Source organism: Sceloporus occidentalis, unplaced genomic scaffold, assembly GCF_023333645.1.
Source record: "Sceloporus occidentalis isolate IW3139 unplaced genomic scaffold, rSceOcc1.0.p SCAF_5, whole genome shotgun sequence".
Lineage (NCBI taxonomy): Eukaryota > Metazoa > Chordata > Lepidosauria > Squamata > Phrynosomatidae > Sceloporus > Sceloporus occidentalis.
Genome location: NW_028316985.1, coordinates 17,556,111 through 17,578,209, shown reverse-complemented (window position 1 = coordinate 17,578,209; position 22,099 = coordinate 17,556,111). Strand labels below are relative to the sequence as shown.

The 22,099-nt window shown below is 39.7% G+C and overlaps 1 protein-coding gene across 1 annotated transcript; it reads right to left on the bottom strand.

Annotated features, from left to right (window-relative positions):
* Positions 1–922: 922 nt before the first annotated feature.
* BID (BH3 interacting domain death agonist) lies at positions 923–20,452 on the bottom strand. The gene is made up of 6 exons (XM_089527734.1): positions 20,355–20,452; positions 8,792–8,858; positions 6,335–6,536; positions 5,544–5,677; positions 2,899–3,111; positions 923–2,016 (listed from the first exon to the last, which is right to left on the bottom strand). The coding sequence occupies exons 2-6, from the start codon at positions 8,798–8,800 to the stop codon at positions 2,011–2,013; spliced, it is 564 nt and encodes a 187-aa protein (XP_089383860.1). The 5' UTR covers positions 8,801–8,858; positions 20,355–20,452; the 3' UTR covers positions 923–2,010.
* Between the last annotated feature and the right edge of the window lie 1,647 nt (positions 20,453–22,099).

The window sequence follows — 22,099 nt, the reverse complement described above, 5'->3', positions numbered from 1 at the left end:
AGGCTAGACCTCTCCTATCAGATTGCAAATATGACTCCTGAACATTATGTTATAATTAAAAATTGATGAAGTCCTATGTTGAGAACATATGAACATCATTAGATATTGGTCTTGTTTTGCATGTACAAACATCCTCCCCACTTCTCATTTATATTTGACAACTAAAGCACTCAAGTGTTTGCCACAAAAGTGCTCTTTCTATGCTGCTTCAAACAGAAACTAGCTAAAATTTAATTTGGCCTTGCTATCTAGTTATTCATTTTGCAACTGCCTAGATGAGAACAATGGCTGAAATCCTGTTAGTTAGACCCAACAAGAGTAGACCCATTCAGTGTTGAATAGTAACAACATATTGGTAAATGCCACTAATTCAATGGATCTACTTTAGGTAGGACTAGCAACATAACTCAGGCCAGTATTTTTGTAGTAAAAGAAAGACTGCTGATAAGAATTTAGGAAGGGACTATTACTGCTTCAAATTCTCAGAGTCTTTGAAAAAATTAAAAAAGAGCTAGTGAATCAAATTATGGCTTGTGGCACAGACAGAGCGACAACTGCTAATAATTCCAGATTTTAGTTACATAAATAGTGTGAGAAAGACTGGCACTGAGAACTACCAACTGAAACCTACCCCTGAATTACTTAACATGTGATGGAACTACTCAGAAGTTCAATCAAAAGCTTTTGGGTTAAATATATATAGTAATGGAGTGGTTGCTCCTTCTTAAACAGCTGAAATTCAGAAAGGTGAAGAGTGCACACAGTTCAAAGACCAGATGAGCCCCATAACACACTCCATAAACTTGGCACAACCTGACCTATGTGGTAACATGCATGTTGAAATTTTTTTATAGAGTAATAGCAACATGATTTTATGAACCAAGCCCCTTAAACAGTGGAAACAAAACACAGGATTATCCAATTCGACTTGAACAAAAATTTCTTTACTAAATACAGCATACAGATAATGAAAAAAAAAATCTTTCTATTTGCTCTAGAGATTTTTTTTCTTGGGCAAACTCCCTGGCAATTGGACACATGGGTTCACATAATGCAGAGGCAATGATTTTTTCCAATACTGGCCAGAAACCGTTATAGATTGGCACTGACCAAATGTAAGGTTTGCAACTAGCAGAAAGTCGAAAACATCCATATATTTTCTTTCCCCAAAGATCTGATTGTAGGGAACAAAGAGGCTGTGGCAAAGCATTATTAAAAAAAGAGCAGGGTCTGGCAAGCTTGCTTGAAAGTCTGGAAGTCCTGTATTTGGCCTGTGAAGGAGAGGTTCCACTCTCCCTGCTTTAAAGCTTAAAAATTTAGCCAGATGTAAACAATTTTTTTTAGTTTTTAAGAGTTCACAACCATCAACAGACAAATCACTTGAACCAATGATGACAATTTACCTAAAACTGGACACAACTTTCATTTCAAGTCAACTTCCAACTGAATCAGTACGGTGAACTTGATCCAAGTAAGTGGTGATCTTGGAAGCACCAACAATATCTGTAGACAATACTGCTCTTCAGACCTACTGAACTTCACAAACATTAGTGCCTTATCCAAGGATGACAGCAACTTGCAGAAGTATTTCACTGTACAATTTAAGCTGGTATTAGAATCAAGTATTTCCAGTTGGATTTAGTCACAATGTTCACATTATTAATCTGAAGTGTTCTGACCAAATTAGTAAAGGGCAGGCTAGAATGTTTACTGCTCTTAGCTTCTACAGCTTATTGCAAAGGAATGGCAGGACCCAACACTTCAACCCTGAGTACAAGAGTCAATTTGCCATTTTCCTCCTGAGAAGGATGTTAAAAAGGATCAAGTGTTTCAGGTAGAAAAAAAAGGCACATTAAAGTAGATTAAGCAGGAAAATGCAGGTGATTTCTACTGACAAAAATTGCAAAACACTTTAAAATGCCAAGTCCTCTGTAAAAAGACACTTAAAAATCATTTTCTTATTTAAAAAAACCCAAAAACTTGACGGTAGATGTATCATGCTCTCTTTGTTCAGCTCTAGGAGAGAAAGAGGAAAAGGAGACGACAATTAAGCTCAGTACATCCCAATTAGTCATTTACAGTATGATTCCCTTTTTTCCTTTTAGATATTTCCCCACAAAAACATTAGCCAAAATGCTATTCATCAACACAGAAAGAGTCATACAGACTCCTTTTCATGGCCCATCTCCTTTAGGGTTCAACTTACAGCAGATTCAAAAGTTAGTACATTACACCACAAATCATCCTTGCATATTGTCCCCATCCCAACAACAAATAGTCAAATAGATCATTTGAATAACATGCATTAGTTGTTCTGGAACACCCGGAAGGCATACTTTTATTTTTAAAGAATAATAATATGCACAAACCCACCACCTATTTTGGATGGCTTCACACCCCATCTTAAAATGCAAGGGTGGAACTGCACAGGCAGAAGCCTTGCGGACACCGTCATCTGATGTTACTGAACATGTCAGCTGGATGTTATCAATACTTGCACATCTTAGCAACATACCATGTGAAGTAATGAATCTGAAATCTGTTTTGCTTCTATGTCTGTTTAAAGCATTCTGTTTTAAAGACTTAACAAAAACATTTTTATATATTTCAATGGTGTGTAACCCACAGCCTCTGGTTGCTCCCAGTATTTTATATACCCACTTTTCCCAGCTGATCAGCTCTGTGTAAGACAGAGAGAATGAATGAATGGGACTGCAAACATGTGCAGTCTACATAGCTGAAAAGGATGTGCATCTCCCTGCTAGAAAAACAGAATAGCAGTCAAGTCATAAATGTATGAATAACTAATTCTCTTGAACCTTTGCTTCAAAGACAGTGTTAGACTTTTTTTCTGACTGGGAGATAGAAATTAAATGTTGCATTCTAATTTTTAGTCACCTCAGGTGCCAGGTTGTTCACGTAATCATAGAGGTTGTGATTGATGTAGTTCATGGTTATGTTGAACACTTGCTGTAGAAGAGCAGGCACTTTATTAGCTACTTTCTTCGCTATAGTCATTGCTATCACTAACATGGCTTTCTCCTGCTCCATGTCTAAGGGCATTCTTTTCAGAAGTTCCTCCACAGCTTGAGACATGTGCCTAATCATCTCCTGAAGAAACAAGAAAAACACATTTTTGAAATGCTGCTCTATTCATAATAGCAACTCCAATTCTGTAACAAATATAACAGGTATTTTCTTCAACCTAAAGTCACCAAGATGCAACAGTCTGGATTTAACTATTCATCCTGAGAGTTCATGGTGGCTAACAAGAACAACAAATTTGTTTTTCTAATATAAATCAAGTAATTTTAGAACATAAATGCACTAGAAAATTAAAAACCACAATGACAGCAAAACGTTTGTTTTTTTAAAAGTCAATTTTAAAATAACAGCCTAGGTCCAAAACACACTGAAATAATCCAGTTTGAGTCTGCTTTAACTGCCCTGGCTCAATGTTAGGGAATTCTGGGAACTGTAGTTTTGTGAAACATTTACTCTTTTCTGTCAGAGAGCTCTGGTGCCACAATAAAGTACAATTCCCAGAATTCCCTAGTACTGAGCCAGGCAGTTAAAGTGGCGTCAAACAGAATTATTTCTACAGTGTGTTTTGGACCCTAATCAGAGAACAAGTCCAACCATGAAGCATCCTCACTTCACAAATCAGCAGGTTGAAGCACCATCTGAGTACCTCAACCTAATTATCTTTTGGGAGCATGTATTTTCTAATCAGATAACCTTAATTCAGTTAAGTAGCTAGTGATCTGAAGGACTTTCCAAGAAACAATATACTATTGTCTTCGTTGAAGTTCAGCCTCAGCCCACTGCTGTCTTTATTGTGCTCCCAAACTGTAGTCTGTAACTGCCTTTGGGATCAGCCACTGCACATACTTAGCCAGACTATCACATAGTTCTAGGACCTACCCAGCATAAATTCAGCTTTTAGACCATTCTTAACCCTTTCTATTACCTTCTCGCTACAATGGGGTTTAAACCCAAAGGGTACTCAACAATGGCTTCTTTTCATCCTGGAGAGAAGTGACAAGTGAGGTCCCACAGGGCTTTGTCTTGGGCCCAGTGCTATTCAATGTCTTTTCCAATGACTTGGATAACAGAATTCAGGGCATACTTATCAAATTAGCATATGACACCAAATTAGGAGGAGTAGCTAATACCCCAGAGGACAGGATCAAAATTCAAAATGACTTGAATAAAGCTGGGGCCAAGCTAACAAAATGATATTCAATACGGAGAAATGTAAGGTACTGCACTTAGGGCGGAATAATGAAATGCACAGATATAAAGATGGGAGACACCTGGCTGAATGAAATTACATGTGAAAGGGATCTAGGAGTCCAAGTAGATCATAAGCTGAACATGATTCAACAGTGTGATGCAGCAGCAGCTAAAAAGGCCAATGCAATTTTAGGCTGCATCAATAAAAGTATAGTGTCTAGATCAAGGGAAGTAATAGTGCCACTGTGTTCTGCTTTGGTCAGGCCCCACCTGGAATATTGTGTCCAGTTCAGGGCACCATAATTCAAAAAGGACATTGAGAAACGAGTATGTGCAAAGGAGGGCGGCTAAAATGGTGAAGGGTCTGGAAACCATGCCCTGTGAGGAATGACTTAGGGAGCTGGGGATGATTAGCCTGGAGAAGAGAAGGTTAAGAGGTGATATGATAGCCCTGTTGAAGGGGTGTCAGATTGAGGAGGGAACAAGCTTGTTTTCTGCTGCTCCAGAGAACAGGACCCGGAGCAATGGATGCAAGCTTCAGGAAAAGAGATTCCACCTGAACATTAGGAGGAACTTCCTGACAATAAGGGCTGTTCAACAGTGGAACAAACTCCCTCGGAGTGTAGTGGAGTCTCCTTCCCTGGAGGTCTTTAAACAGAGGCTGGATGGCCATCTGTCAATGGGGATGCTTTGATTGAGATTTCCTGCATGGCAGGGGGTTGGACTGGATGGCCCTTGGGTCTCTTCCAACTCTATGATTCTATGACTAATCCATATGTCTGTGACTTGTATTCTCTTTTCTGCATTTCTGCCTTAAATGTCTATCTAGATACATACACTACCTTGTGCATCCAAAAGAGCTTCACTTCCTGTGATTTGAATCCTGGAACTACATGACTGAACCTGTCTGTCCTGGGTCCCATAGTCCAAAAGTGCACTAAGTGGTTGGGTCTAATTCGCACCACATAATTCAAACCAGTTGCATTCCTTTACTGTACTGTAGTCACATTGTGATCTGCCTATAACGCTCAACGGGCTCCTGTACTGAATACTCAATTGCCAGCTTTCAACTGCTGACTACTTTGTTGTTGTTGTTATGTTGTTGTTGTTGTTCAAGTCATTTTTGACTTATAGCGACCCTAAGGCATCATGGCAAGATTTGTTCAGGTTGACTACTTTATAGTCCTCTTAGCAACTTAGTGTTCTACTGCCTTGCAGTAGGGGAGGATGTGGGGACACTGTCAAAGGAGTTTTTTGTTTTCTTTTTACTTTAATCAGTGGTTCACTAGTCCTTCTTCCTCACTCACCTCTTTGGTCATATTCTCTGCCATAAATTGCCGTGCCAGACTGTGTATGATTGATGGCTCCATCTCAGCAGCCAGCTTATCCCCGATTTCAGCCAGCTGAGCTCCGATAATCTGGAAAATTTCCTCATCCGACACTGCACCAGAATACGTGATTGGAGAAAAGAGAGTTAAAGAGAATGAAGGCTTCTCTTCCCCCACCCTGCTTTCCAACAAGGATAAAGTCTGCATGTGAACACAAGCCTGAGGAGGGAGGCACAAGGTTTGCTACAGATCCAAAATGGCATAATGGTTTAAACAATGGACCTAGGACCACTGTTCAGTTTCATCTCTCATTTGAGTCTGTCTTAGAGGGCTGTTGTGAAGAAAGTATGAGCCCATGGAGTTGGGGGAAAAGAAAACCAGGTACCCCACTTAACAGGAAAAGCAGGATGAAAATATAGTAATAGGAATAAAACTTTGTCTCCCTCAACTAATGAAAAATAAAGCCTTTTCCCAATAAACACAGCATCTTTTCTGTCTAATGCCATACTTCATCTCCAGATGTTTATTTAGATCAATAATTTCTTCAGAATAACATCCATGGAAATTTAAAACTGCATACAAGCACTGCTTTGTGCTAGCAAGATAGTGCCTATCAGACACAAACCCCTCCAGCAGCTGTCAATTTAGCATCAGTGGGTGTACATTCGGATGTACATTCATAGGGTTCTCTCAGTGATGAAGGAAAACCTGATTCCTTCTGCAGGACTTCTCCCAAAGCTGCAAGGTGGAAGACTGAAGACAACAGCTACCTGGCTCTCTAGACAGGGGTCTTCCAAACCTATTCCCATCTGTTTGAAGCTCCTCATCATCACTTAGAGTTCTGGAAGGCAACAATTGATTTTTCAAAGCACAAAGCTCTGGAAAAAAATTGGTGTCAGTGGAGTTCTGCAGGAAGGAGTAGAGGAGGATGGCAGTAGGTGTACCCTGGGAGCCATAGTAGTTACTGTCAACCTGTACAAAGCAGGGGCAAAAATAAAGAAAGGTCAGGATAAGTCCTGAATTCTAGAATCAAAGCTAACATAAACATGCATTGCTTGGGGATCTGCAAGACTGGGAAAGGGTTATTAAATTAATTATAAAAGGGAACAACAACTTTATTTAAATAGTAGTCCTTTGTAGTCTCTGTGCCTTGCACAAATGCGTTATTCTATGCAGAATAACCCATTTATGTGGGTGCACCACAAGAAGAACTATAGTTATGGGTATGCAACCTGTCCTTAGACTAATCCTTCTAGCACATTAAATCCTAATGCTTGATCTGGGAGTGTATATATCTGCAAGTCATATTTGCAAGTTTGGAAACTGGCAGTAGGTGCTTCTGAAAACAAGTGCTCTGAGGAGCATAAAAATGACAACGGCTGGCAAAATCTCTAAAGTCTTAATGTCAGCTAAGTAGTATTTTTAGTGGTCACTAAGTAAGACTTTGGTATTTTTTTACGTCTGCAGGAAGATCTTGCCCTTGTCTCCATTCACCACTCCAGGAGCTGCTACATTGTTGTCAACGTTCTTATTTTGCATATAGCAAGTGTAAATGAAAATGTCAAGAAGGTATAAAGGTTGATTCAGAATGAGATGGGCAGCCTCCCACCATTTTTGCCTCCCATCTTCCCACCCAAGTTACATGAGCATAATGAAAGCCAGCTAGATGCAATGCTCACAAATGTTTGGGATGCTATCACCTAAGACTACTACACAGAGGGATTGTTGTTGTTAGCTGCTTTTGAGTCGACTTTGACTCATGGTGACTCTGTGAATGAGATATCTCCAAGACCTCCTATTCTCAACGTCTCTGTTCAGTTTCTGCAGGTTCAGACCTGTGACCTCCCTGGCTGAATCTATCCATCTGGCATGTGGTCTTCCTCCCTTTCTGCTGCCTTCTACCTTTCTCAGCATTGCTGTCTTTTGTAATGAGTCATGCTTTCTCATGATGTGGCCAGAGTACAACAGTCTCAATTTAGTCATCTTGGCTTCCAGAGAGAGTTAAGACTTGATCTGGTCAAGGGCCCATTTGTTTGTATCTTTGGCCTCAGCATTCTTTTCCAGCAACATATATCACAAGTTATTTTTTCCCAACCCATCTGCTTTCTTCACTGTCCAGCTCTCATATTTGCATATGATACTGAAGGAATGCAATGGCTTGGGCAATTTTGATTTTAGTGTTTAGTTGTATATCTTTACACTTTAGGATCTTGTCTAGTTCTTTCATGCTCTAGTTCCTTCTATTTCTCATAGAGGAAATGAGGCAAGAATAGGTTTCTATAAGTGAGACTTGCAATAAAGTGCTGTGGTACCAGTTTTATAAGCACATACTCAAGTCTTCATTGAGCTGACTGTTTGGAAGATAGCTTGCTCCAGCAAGCTTACAGGGATTGCCCTAAAGATGTTCTGTACTTCCCTCAAGCCTTCTGATACAGTCATGACACAGCTAACAAAGCCTTGGACAAAAAAGCACTTTCTGCACTTGCTCCCCCATTTCCTTTTTGTCCTCTGTCTAGATGGCCCTTTTTTTAAGCGACATTGTCACTGGGAACATAGTGAAAGAGAACTGGAAAAACACAGATTTTCAGTGTATCTTTAGTAAGCACTTCAGTAAAACTTGCACTAGGAAAGAATAGGATTCTACTGCAGCCAACCCCACTGTAGTGATGTATGTCAGCCTACAACAAGCAAGATAAGTAGCAACTGAGTCCAGAATCCCTTACTTAGCAATGCACACAGCAAAACAGAGAGAATATAGGAAAGCAAATAAGCCTGACTCAACTGCTTTTTTTTTTTTTAAAGTTCAGGCTTATAAATTTGGTTAACTAAATGAAAATCATAAGAAAAGTGGAGGCTGGTGAAAGAAAAAAAGAAGCCTTCAAGTGGTTTCTAGAAAGCTCAAAATGTTTTTCTTTACTTAAACAATGCTGTACTGATGTGGTTGTTTCATTTCACACATGCATATCATCAGATTAAAAGTTTGCTGAAACACTGAACTGCTCTTCTTTTTTGTGGTACAGGAACATGCCCTTTCCATGTTATAGCTGCCACTGGTACCAAATTTTATGTTAAAACCAATGCCCAGGAGCACATCTGCTTTTCCAGTATGGTTGCTGGAAACAGACAGCATAATAAAAGATGTCTCAAAATAACTCTTGATGAACAAAGTAGACATTACCTCAAAAGATAAATGCAGCACATATTTTGAAAATAACTTTGAATCCCACCTGATTCATTGTAGTGGCTGAAAGGCACCCAGTTATCTTTAATCTTCAGAGGCTGTAGACCTTCTACCTGTAAAATTATAAGTGAATTTATATCAAAACCTGCAAAGCAGTGATATCTTTATTGGACAAACTAAAAAGCACAAAATACATCAGGCACGCTTCACTAGTATCTGCACCAGGCAAAGATGTTAAAAATCATACAGGAGAAGAAAAGTGACTGTGTTTTGTCTCAGATGTTACTTCTGTAGTCAATTATCAAAGCAGGCAGAAGCCACCCTTTTCTTGATGAATTTATATTTATCTTGTTCAACACTTGTCTTAAACATATGGTCGCTTTGGCCATAAATAAAAAGTACAGCTGTGAAATGGCTGACAAAGGAGCCTCTTTCTGGAAACCAGGGGAAAGAATTTATTGCATGCAATGGTGAATCAAACTCCTCTAAGGCTATCTCCAGATTATACACCTGTGATAATAAATAGAGGTGGTTTTCACCTTAAAACGTGAAAAGGCCCATTGCTCAACTGAAAAGCAAATATTTTTTGCAAGCAGGAGAGCACAATTTCAATTGCCAGTTAAGGACCTTTAGAGCTTCTAAATAATTTGGCTAGTTCACATCAGCCAAGGCACAACCCTTATGCTGGATTGATGAAACAATGGTAAGGAAATGCCATATGGGACAAGAGAAAGCTTGGAATTAAGTTTCAGGGATACCAAGCTTTTGATCTCCACATCATCCTGTTTTGGATTTGTTCGTTTATTTAATACTTTTGCAGCCTTTCCTTTCACGCATAATTTTATGTAGGTTAAAAGGCACCAAATCCCATCTGCTCTTAGAAGCTAGACAAGGTCAGCCCTGGGTAGTACTTGAATGGAGACTGCCAACCAATATCAGGCACAGTACACTATATTTCAGAGGAAGGAACTGGTAAAACCACCTCTGAGTATTCCTTGCATAAGAAAATACTGTGAAATTAATGGGGTCATGATAAAGCTGACAGGAGATTTGAAGGCACATACACACACAACAGACAATACACACAATAGTAGGCCCTTGGTATCCAGTGGGATTTGGTTCCAGGACCCCTGTGTATGCCAAAATCAGTGGATGCTCAAGTCCCATTAAATACAATGGCACAGTAAATTGGTATATATAAAATGGCAAAATCAAGGTTTGCTTATACATTTTAATATTTTCAAACCATGGATGGTTGAATCTGTGGATAAAGAATCTGTGGATATGAAAGGCAAACTGTAGAACAAAATGTATCAACACATATACCAGTAATCATAAAAGCAAAAACAGAAGCAGCAGCAAAGATGGCACTAAATACTAAAATCAGTCAGGTTCCTGGGGGGCTGCTCCCCCCAGCCTCCAGGAACGCTGCTACAAAGAGGGAGACCAATGTAGCCCCATCTGCCAGGGAAGGAGCTTGGTTCCTGCCTCCCCATCAGAAAGAATACTTCCAAGAACTTTGTACTTAAAAGCTATTGCTCATGTGTGGTCCCTCTCTTTCACTCCTATCTTCTTTTTCTTTTACGGTGTGCTTTTTAATAATAATAATAATAATAATTTTTATTTCTACCCCGCCTTTCCATAAAAAATGATCAAGGCGGCTTACAAAAGTTAAAAACATTACAATACAAGATAAAACAAGACAATATGAAGTTAAAAACATAGCTACAAGAGATAAGAACAGGAATCAATAAATTACATATATCAAGGCAAGAAAGGGAAAAATCAATTTACAATGATCCGGGGTCAAAAAAGGAAGGGGACAGGGGCAGAGAAAACAACTAAGGTGGGAAAGCCAACCGAAATAAATGGGTTTTTAGATTTTTCTTAAAAGAAGCCAATGAAGCGGCGGAGCAGAGCTCTACAGGGAGCTTATTCCAAAGGGAAGGGGCAGCAATGGCAAACGCCCTCTGTGAGGTCCTCACAAAGTGTGACCTAGGGACCTCCAACAGATTTGTCCCGGATGTACGAAGAGTGCGGGGCGGATTATATGGGGAGAGGCGGTCCTCCAAGTACCCTGGGCCCAAGCCATTTTTGGTTATAAAAGTCATAGAGCAGAGATCTTACCATTGCAAACACCTTTCAGAACCTTTCTTGGATCAAATATGGGCCAAAATACATTGAAATAAAACTATTTCCCTCAGGGTTATTTTATGGTTGCCATAAGTTGAAAACAACTTGAGTACTCCAAGAAAAGCCCATGACAGGTTTGTCTTTGGGTCACCATAAGTTGTTAATAACAAAACCTTCTAGTCAAAATTAAATTTGTTCAACTGATGTTTGCTAGAGCCAACTATTTTAACTGTACTTGCCAAAGTACCTCATAGCACTGAGTAAAATCCATTTCACCAAATCACAACATTACAAAGGTTATAGAGAAGCCTACATGGGAAAAATGCAACCACAAAGGCAAACATACGCAGTCCTGTTGTCCAACTTTGAGAGTTATACAAGCCTGAAGCTCCCTCTACAGGAATGTAAGATTTTTGCTTTAGCCAGAGGAAAATAAAAATAACAATTTTACATGGCAAAATGGTGTGGCGTACGAAAGGACGATGGATAAACATATATTTCCGGGGGGGGGGGGTGTTGCCTCATATCAGGTTTGGTGTTGTAAATATTTTTGGAGGGACAAAAATAAAACAAAAAGCTAGTAACAAAAGTAACAAATGACATTGTACATATTGGAACAGGATACCAGCTATAACTGACAGTAGAAGAACACTTATGATAAATAACTGTTTATCTCTCTCCATCTTCCAATGAATAATCTCTTCTTGCCCAGGCTTTAAGCTGTTCCCCTAAGTTGTGTGAACACCTTTAAACACCTTGCTGCTAAGAATCCTGAAAACGTATCTGTCTGAATCAAATATATTAATTTGCAGTAATGCATGAATGTTCAGTTATTTAATTTGTAGTAAACACAGTAATTTACTTATGGCTGCCCAAGTCTCGACTTAGTTGTGTGTGTTTTCTTCCTGCTTTTTAAATCTTTATATGGCGAGGAAGCACAGAAACACGACTTTAAGATACACATAATTGGAAATTGTATATCACAGGAATAAAATGGATATGGAGATGCAGCATGGCTGGCAGATACTCCCTAAAAAGGTGCCAGATGGTGGCAGGATGTAGAAATCAGATACAGCATAAACATCAAGTGCTAAACTTACTGAATGAGCATTGGGGTACAGGTTTCGTTTGACAACAGAATATGCAGGGACCCTACATGGGTGCTTTGAAAGGTGAGACTCACATGCTCAGTGTGAAAGAAACTCATAACTTAATCTGGAAAATTATAGTGAACTTTGGTAAATAATAAATACTTCTGAGGGGGAACATATACTCAGAGTGGAGTTTGAAGTCATGCGATCAGAAGAAGATTAGGACTTGGAATGGCAGCCGTGACTGAAATGTAAAGCTATATTGCTGAATACTACAATTAGAATAGCTCAAGCCATCGTATTCCCAATCATTGATGTTTATCACACTATGCTCTTAAAGAGGTACTATTCCAGTGTGACTCCTCTAGCTGCCTCCTGTTGCATGCTGGGATTGGCAGTTTTAAGGAGGGGTATTTAGAATTCTCAGGCAGAGAAGTTCTGCTCCTTAAAACTGCCAATCCCAGCATGCAACAGGAGGCTGCTAGAGGAGTCACACTGGAATAGTAGCTCTTTAAGAGCATAGTGTGATAAACATCTATGTATGGATGTGAAAGCTGGACAGTGAAAAAAACTGATAGGAAGAAAATCAACTCATCTGAGATGTGGTGCTGGAGAAGAGACCTATGGATACTGTGGACTGCTAAAAAGACATATAAAGGATACTAGAGGGTGTGGTGTAGTGGTTTGAACACTGAACTATGACTCTGGAGTCCAGGGTTCAAATCCCTGCTCAGCCATAGAAAACTGACCTTGGATAAGTCAAAGCCTCTCGGCCTCAGAGGATAGCAATGGCCAATCCCCTCTGAAGAAACCTGCCAAGAAAACCCTGTGATAGGTAAGCCTTATGGTCACCCGAAGTCAGAAGCAACTTGAAGGCAAACAAGACACAACACACAGAGGAAATCAAACTGGAACTCTCCCTAGAAGCCAAGCTGATGAAACTGAGACTGTCATATTTTGGCCAGATAATGAGAAGACAGAACTCACTAGAAAAGACAATAATGCTTGGCAAGTTGGAGGGCAACAGGAAAAGAAGACTGAACCAGAGATGGATAGACTTAATCAGGGAGGACACAGCCCTGGACCTGTTGGACCTGAGCAGGGCTATTGAGGATAGGACAAGTTAGAGGTCTCTCATTCACAGGGTCGCCTTGAGTCAGTGTTGACTCAAAAGCAATTAACAACAACAAAGTGCTATTCAAACTGGTTTTCCTGGATTGGTGCTTGTCCACAAGCTACTGGCTGCTAGTCCAGAGTGTTCCCAGGAAAGAAAGAAATACATAGTTGTAGCCAATGGGCATGAATACAGCATTTCTCCTTGGCAGGGAGAAAAAATGGCAGTAACCCCCAAGCTTGAGAAACACTGCTGTAGGCCACAGTAAAACACAACACTCAGCCATCCAAAAGTCTTCCTTAAAGCAGTCATTCCTTCTCTCCAGCAAAGACTCTGTTAAAAGAGGATTAGATAAATTCAGAGGATAATAAGCCCCTAGCCACAATTTCTATGTGTAGTTGTGAAAGCTAGGCAGTGAAGAAAGTTGACAGAAAGAAAATCAACTCTTGAAATTTGGCACTGGAGGGGAGTGATACAGATAGCACAGACTCCTGAGAACACAAATGAATGAGTCTTACAGTAAATCAAGCCTAAATTCTCACCAGAAGCAAAGATGACTAAAATGAAGCAATTGTACTTTGGAAACATCATAAGGCAATATAACTCACTGGAAAAAGACAATGATGCTTGGCTAAAGTGAAAACAGTAGGAAGAGAAGGAGATCACACTACAGATGGATTGATTTAATCAAGGAAGCCAAAGCCTTGAGTACTCAAGACCTAAGCAGGGCATTTGATGACCAGAGATCCTCGAGGTCTCTCATTCATAAAGTCACCATAAGTCAAAGTTGACTTGATGGCAAATAACAACATGATGGCTATATACTACCTCCACTACTGGTTGCTGGTAAACATGAGCAGGATACTATGAATAAGAGCCAGCGTGGTGTAGTGGTTTGAATGTTGAACTAGGGCTCTGGAGAACAGTGTTCGAATCTCAGCTCAGCCATGGAAAACCATTGGGTAACCATTGGGCAAGTCACACTCTCTCAGCCTCAGATGACGGCAATAGCAAACCCTCTCTGAGGAAATTTGCCAAGAAAACCATATGATATGTTCATCTTAGGGTTGCCATAAGTTGGAAACGACATGAAGACACACAAACATCAACAACAACACTATGATTATTTTTGCTTCCACCTTGAAAGCTTCCCAATGCTACGTATTTGATGTCTGCAGGATATAAAACAGTACTGGGCAGACTTTAGGTCCAATTCAGAATCACTTTTATATTTTATTTTGACCAGTTGAAAAAATACATGTTCTGAAAAGCTGAAGAGTGTGTGTGTGTGTGTGTGTGTGTGTGTGTGTGTGTGTGTGTTAAATTAGTTGTATATCAAATGTAATTAAATTGCCCATGAAAATGTGGAGGCATATTCTAATAGGGAAAGGGTGAGTCATGCTTAGTGTTTGAGTTTGAAGGAGAGAGATTGATTTGGGTATGGACCGTTAAGGTAAGTAAGAAGGAAAGTTAGAAGGAGCATGGGAAAATAGTTCAGGTGGCGGACGGAATGTCCTCTGATTGAAGAGAAAGAGGAAGATAGAAAGAGGGAATCTGTTAGGTAAAAACAGATTTAGGAGACCATCTCAAACTTCAGGTGACACCATGGACTATACTAAAACAGGGCTGGACAACTTCAGTATGTCAAGACTCTTCCCACCTCCAGCGCCAAAGTATACAGAAAATTGAAAGTAAACTAAAAGGGACCAGAAATCATTTCTTGTATGGTTCTCCTTGTTTCAGTTTTTGAAAAATAAATTTACAGTGTGGCATCTCCATGGCCATAAAGAAGTGAACATACTAATTGTCTTTCAAAACATGAGACCTTTTGCGATATACAAATACAGCACTATGATTCTGCTTTTATAGGATCCTGGGAGTTGCAGTTTCGAGACAGGTATTTGGAATTCTCAGCCAGAGACCTCTAGTGCCTAACTAAACTATAAATCACAGGATTCCACAGGTAGAAGCCAGAGCAGTTAAAGTGGTATAGTGCTATGTTAGTACAGTGTGAAAGGTACCATATTCTAAAAGATAACGATTAGTATGTTCACAATATAGATACATACACGTTAGAGGCTGAAATAAGTTTATTGTGGTTCAGGTATACAGATTTATAGCCAGACTGCATGGTGATGTGGCCATAGCGGTCAACTATAACTGGGAAGACCTGGATCCAAATTCCTACCCATCCATAAAGATCACTGGGTAGCCTTGGGCTATCCCAGTCACTGACATTTAGCCTAACTTCACCTATTCATTTTGTAGGCAGGGTGGAATAAAAATGTAAAACATTTATTACATTTTGTATTAAATTAAAATAATAATAATAATAACAACAACAACAACAACCTGGTTTTGATGTTGATTTGTAATGATATCTCAAGGAAGGAATCATTTCTGAGTCACAATAACTCAGTTTGATCAGTAGAATAAGACAAAAAATGTAATTAAAACAAGTCTCTCTTCAAGCAGACTTGAGAGAATAGCAGCTCAGAAACCAAGCTGGAAATTCCCTGGTTTGAATCACACCTCAACCATTAGACTCAAAGAATCATAGAGTTGGAAGAGACCACAAGGGCCATCCAGTCCAAGCCACTGCCATGCAGGAACTCTCAATCAAAATTCTCTCAGTCTCAGCCCTTACATCTGAAATACAGAAATGAAACATTTGCCTTATAAGGTTTTGGAAACCTTAATGAAAGACTATACTATACATCCCTCTAGGCAAGGTGTTCAGACTTTTACATACATCAAGTCTTATACCAAGAAGTGACGATCTGGAAAGAAAGGTTCACTAGAAATTTGTAACTGAGCAGCATCAGTTCGATGTCCAGAACCAAAGACCAAACAAACCAAAGTCCCTGTAACCCAAAAACAAAAAAAACAAACAAAAAAAACCCCCAAAGATATAACTAAACACAACCACCAAAGGGTTCTGGTAAAAACTAAAAAAGAACAACAACACCCTGGAGCAGAAAAACAATGTAATGTCTAAAAGGGTAAAATTACCCCACTGGAAGATTTCAAATGCTAAGGGTGAATAAAATATCCAAAATACTTGGCAATTATATGCAAAATTATTTATAAAACAAAAGGCCAGACGCGTTTTGACCTACGTCTTCCTCAGTGGCCTGTGAAAATATAAAAAGTATAATAGCACCTTAGCAACCAATGTGACTTTGCTCAATTCAAAAGCTGCAAGAAAGCATACTTTTGCACAAGTACCCTTAAGTATGTTGTTGTAGTTGTGTGCCTTCAAGTCTGTTTTTAACTTATGGCAACCCTGTCATGGGGTTTTCTTGGCAAGATTTGTTCAGAGGTGGTTTGCCATTGCTGTCCTCTGAGGCTCAGAGAGTGTGACTTGCCCAAGGTCAACCCAGTGGGTTTCATGGCTGTTCTCCAGAGTCATAATCCAATGCTCACCATGCTGCAGATTTATAAATATTTAACTTCTGAAGGATTGGGCTATTTTCCCAGCTGGCTTTACTGCTGCTACTCATCAGATATAAGAGCTGCACACATGCTTTTGCCCAAATCAAACTTCCCAGTTCTTGCATGAGGCCTTGTTGTGTATATCATCACCACATGAAGCAAGTGGGTATACAGACAAGGGCTTCCTGGGTATTGCAACAAGATAATTTTGCAAGATCTTAACTTTAAGCATTTCAGGGGTCAGGTTTTAAAGAATCAGCCTAGATCTGAGGCTGCTGGGATTTTTTCACTCCTTACAATGCTTTTAGAAATGGGCTTTTATTGGTAATTTAGCTGTTGTTGTTGTATTATAATTATATTGATTTTGGTGGTTGCAGATTGCCTTAAACTATATCGGCATAGTCAGTCCTCCACATTCGTTGCTTTGACTTTTGTGGCTTTGATTATTCTGGAATTTTATTAATATGTTCTCTCTAACAATCTCTAGGACAGTCCTCCGGTGTAATTCTAAGGTCAACTTCTGTATGAAGTTGTGCTGGAGGACCTAGAGATAATACATCTCTAGGCATTTGTAGGTCTTCCAGCAAAATTTGATGGTCAACTTCCAGCAGATGACCACAGAATAGCACTGGAGGACCTAGAGATTCCTAGTGAAGCTCTCCAAGGTAAAAATATAATCTTTTTTTTTTTAATTTGCAGTTTTCCCACTTTCTTGGCTAACCCCGCTAACCCCAGGACCCCCCATGAAAGTGGAAAAATCACAAATAAACAAACACTACTTTTTAAACCTGAGAGAACACTTCTCTAGGAATCTCTGGGCCCTCCAGAGCAATTCTATGGTCAACGGTCATGCAGAATTTCTCTGGAGGACCTAGCGATTCTTAGAGAATGAACATATTAATCAAATCCGCAAAAGTCAAAGCCACAAATGTGGTAGGCTGACTTTATTTTAAAACAAGTTGTATCCAGAAGTCACACTTATTTAACAATGATCCCCAATAATTTTTATGCTGATTTCCCTCCATCTTCGAGCCATGATCTGTTGTCATTCAATGCTGCTGCATTTAAGTGTCTGAAAGCCACTCTGAGACTCATGTCTGAAGAATGTTTTAGTCACAATAAAGCTTTAAAAAGTAATTTAAACAGGGCTGACTTCTAAGTTACCACACTTAAATCCACAGCTGTTATCCACACATTCCACTACATGGGCATCACAGCCAAGAAAAAGCATAGGTTCAAGTCAACAAGGTAAAATGACTCAAGTGTCAAAGGTCAGATTTATTAAGGAAGTCACCAGTCAACAACACACACAAACAAAAATTTGCCCGTTCGGGAATCAAAGGTAAAACCAGGTAATAACTCCTCAGCTGGACTTTCTTGAACTTTCTGAAAAGCAGACCAGCAGCTGGCTATCAGAAACAGAGGAGTCTAAGAGGTTTTATTCAAAGAAAACAATTCAGTCTTCTTAAACACCTATCTTAAAACATTGGTAACTTGGAGCAGGGTGTTGTTTTTTTTTGGGGGGGGGGATCGTCAACACTTAAAAACACCTTGGATAAAATGCATTTTCACAGGGTGTCACAGAGCTCTGGTGCCACAACAAACTACAACTCCCAGAATTCCATACCATTGAGCCATGGCAATTAAAGCTGTGTCAAACTGGATTATTTCTGCCCTGTGAATGCAGCTTTAACCAAGGGTATACTGCCATTTCCTTCCTCTCAAATATAGCAGCATTCCCTTCATTATGGCTTCAATGTTTCCAGAAATTTTGCATCTGTAAGGATACACAGTGCATCAGCTTTCAAGCCCTGAGCTGTTGTTGAAATTAGTCAATTGATAAATGCCTGAAATGGTTTCCTATCAAGAGCATTGTTGTTGCTGTTGTTGTGTGCGCCTTCAAGTCATTTCCCACTTATGGCAATCCTATCATGGGGTTTCCTTGGCAAATTTGTTCAGAGGAGATTTGTCCTTGCCTTCCTCTGAGGCTGAGAGTGTGTCTTGCCCAGGGTCACCCACTGGGTTTCATGGCGAAACTGGGAATCGAACCCTGGCCTCCAGAATGCTAGTCCAATATTCAAACCACTCCCCTGCAGTTTGACAATCCAGTTTGACACCACTTGGCTCAGTGCTGTGGAATTCTAGCAATTGTAGTTTTGTGAGATAGTTTGCCTCCTCTATCAGAGAGTCCCAGTGCCACCATAAACTACAATTCCCAGGATACTCTAGCACTCAGCCATGACAGTTAAAGTGGTGTCAAACTGGATTATTGCTGCAGCATGGATGCAACCTAAGCAGTGCGAACGCTTTTTTAAAAAGTCAATATTCTGATGTAATGGAAATGAATAGTTCATCTGCTTTTCAATTATCCCTCAAAAGAATCCTGATTGAAAAGCAACCCACACTTCTTGTGTGTTTAAAGAGAATGACAGCCTTGCCTTAGAGCAAAGGACTTAAAGGCACACAACACACACAGACTGTAGAAATAATGCAGCTTGACACCACTTTAAGTGTTGTAGCTCCCTCCTATGGAGTCCTGGGATGTGTAGTTTTACAAAGGTCTTTAGCCTTCTCTGCCAGAGTGCTGGGCCCTCACAAGACTACAAATCCCAGGATTCTGTAGTAGGATAGGCCCATGGCAGTTTAAAGTGGTGTCAAACCACATTATTTCTACTGTGTAGATGCACACAAAGAGGCAGCACTCTTTTTCCTCTGCCCACCCAGCACTGCCAGTTGTTGTTGTTGTTGTTGTGCACCTTCAAGTCCTTTCTGGCTTATGGTGACCCCTTATCATGGGTTCTTCTTGGCAAGATTTGTTCGGAGGAGGTTTGCCACTGCCTTCCCCTGAGGCTGAGAGAGTGTGACTTCTTGCCCAAGGCCTCCCAGTGGGTTTCTAAGGAGGAAGGCGGCATAGAAATGAAATGAAATAAATAATATAATTAAATAAAATAGAAAGGTAACACACAATGAGAGAAACTCAAGTTCATACATATACATTTTATACAATACTTAATTCCGAATACATATTTTCCACATTCAATGACAACTTGGCTAAGTATACTTTGTATCCCTGCTCAGTGCTCCCTTTCCCCAGATCCATTTTCACCCTTGTATTCCGTCCAAAATCTCAATTCCTCCCATGGAGGTAATTTCCCATCATCTTTTCTCAATGCTTTCTCACTGAATTATTTCCAAATTCCACCAAAGTCACTTTCCCCCCATAATCCCTTTATTTTACTTTCAGATTGCATGCTGATTGATCGTTAATCCTTAATTTCCATACCTCTTTCCTCTCTCCTCCAACCATACAGTTATTTTTCTTTCCCAACATCTTGCTATGATGAATCTCGCTGCTGTAAGCAAGTTTGTTATCAAATCTTTGTCTTCTCTCCCCCCCCCCCCATTTCTCTGAATTATATAGCGATAACAATACTATATATATTTCCCAGTGGGTTTCATTGCCTTCCTTTTGAGGCTGAGAGAGTGTGACTCTCCCAAGGCCCCCCAATGGGTTTCATAGCCAAGTGACTTCCTTTAGAGGTTTGCCACTGCCTTCCCCCTGGGGCTGAGAGAGCGTGACTCTCCCAATGGGTTCCATTGCCTTCCTCTGAGGCTGAGAGAGTGTGACCCGCCCAAGGCCTCCCAGTGGGTCCCCATGGCTGAGCCAGGATTCGAACCCAGGTCTGTAGACCAAGATTCTAAGCACTCCCCCGAGGCTGGCTCTCCATCCAAGGCAAGGCAAAGAGGCTCCCCCTGACCCAAAACAGATGCAGAAAAAGGGGGGCAAGAGTAAAATAAGCCACGCAAAACCCCAAATCCCTCCTGAAAGGACCTACCTTGGCCGGGCTGCAGAAGGGAGTCTCGGCTCGGGAGTTTCTTCCCTCCCTCTCCGCCTCGGATTCGCCCCAATTCGGCGTGACTTCACTTCCTTTGCCTCCCCTTTTGCCTCCCAGCTCCGCCTCCATTTTGGTGCAAAGCCAGCCTTTGCAGCTGGCTCTAGGAGGCTTCAGGTTGCCTCTTGGTTTATGGAGACCCCTGGATCTCACAGGGTTTTCTTTGGCAATGCCACTCAGAAGTGGTTTTACCAGCTCTTTCCTCTGAAATATACACTAAGGCAATGGGCATTCAGTGGCGGTCTCCCATCCAAGGGCTAGCCAGAGCTGACCCTGCTTAGCTTCCAAGATCAGAAGGCACCATCTGGTGCATTTAGGCAGCTTTGTAGATACAAGGCTGGAGTTAGGATCATCATGCCAGGGGGGGGGGTCTTATGGAGTCTGAGTAGTCTGAGTTACGGCTTTTGGATTTTGTATATTTTTATGTTATATATATATATATATATATATATATATTACATAAAAATATACAAAATTCAAAAGACATAACTCAGACTACTCAGACTCCATAAAAATAAAATAACATAATTTTTATAATATTTATTATAAAATTACATAGCAATATTTATAATATTATAAATATATTTATTATATATATATATATAATATTTATAATACATATATATATATATTATAAATATATTTATAATATATATGTGTGTATATATATATATACACATATACATATATATATTTATAAATATATAATATAAATATATATAAAATATATATGTATATATATGTGTGTCCTTGGGTCCCTATTAATAAATAAATAAAATAATTAAAATGTACAAATGAAATAAACAAATAAAGGCCATGCAGATGTTGGTAGTGTTAATAAAGGCTGCATTCTCACTGCAGAAATAATCTGGTTTGACACTGCTTTAACTATTTTAACTGTTTTAAATGTTACTGTACTGTACAATAAAATGGTTGTGTGTGTGTGTTTTTTAAATCTCTGAGCCGACTTGGGTCCCTTCTGGGAGAAAGGTAGCATAGAAATGAAATAAATAAAAATAATTAAAATGTATGAATGAAATAAATAAAATATAAATTAATAAAAGTCCTACAGATGTTGCTAGTGTTAATAGAGGCTGCATATGTCTACATACCATTATATATTATGTATATTAGTATACCTTTATTGTATAACATTAATATGGTATACAAATGAAATAAATACAAATAAAGAAAATGTACCAATGAACTAACTAACTAACTAAAAGCCATACAGATGTTGTCTGTGTCAGAGCAGTATGGAGCTTATAGTCCTTTCACCCTAAAGTCTATCTTTGGTTATTTCAAACTTTTCATTTCAGCAACGTCTTTTTGGTGGCAAAAGCCATACAGGTTTTGGTAGTGTTAATAGAGGCTGCATCCACACTGCAAAAATAATCCAGTTTGACACCACTTTAACTGCCATAGTTCAATTCATAGCCCTGTTAGTCTATACAGAATCAGTATGTAGAGAGATCTTGCAGCACCTTTGAGACTAACTAAAGTAAGAAGTTGGCAGCATGAGTTTTCATAGACTTCAGTGCATTTTCTCCAAATGCATCTGAGGAGGTAGACTGAAGTCTACGAAAGTTCATGCTGCCAACTTCTTCCTTCAGTTAGTCTCAAAGGTGCTACAAGAGCTCTCTACATGCCATGGCTCAATGCTATGGAATTCTGGGAACGGTAGTTTT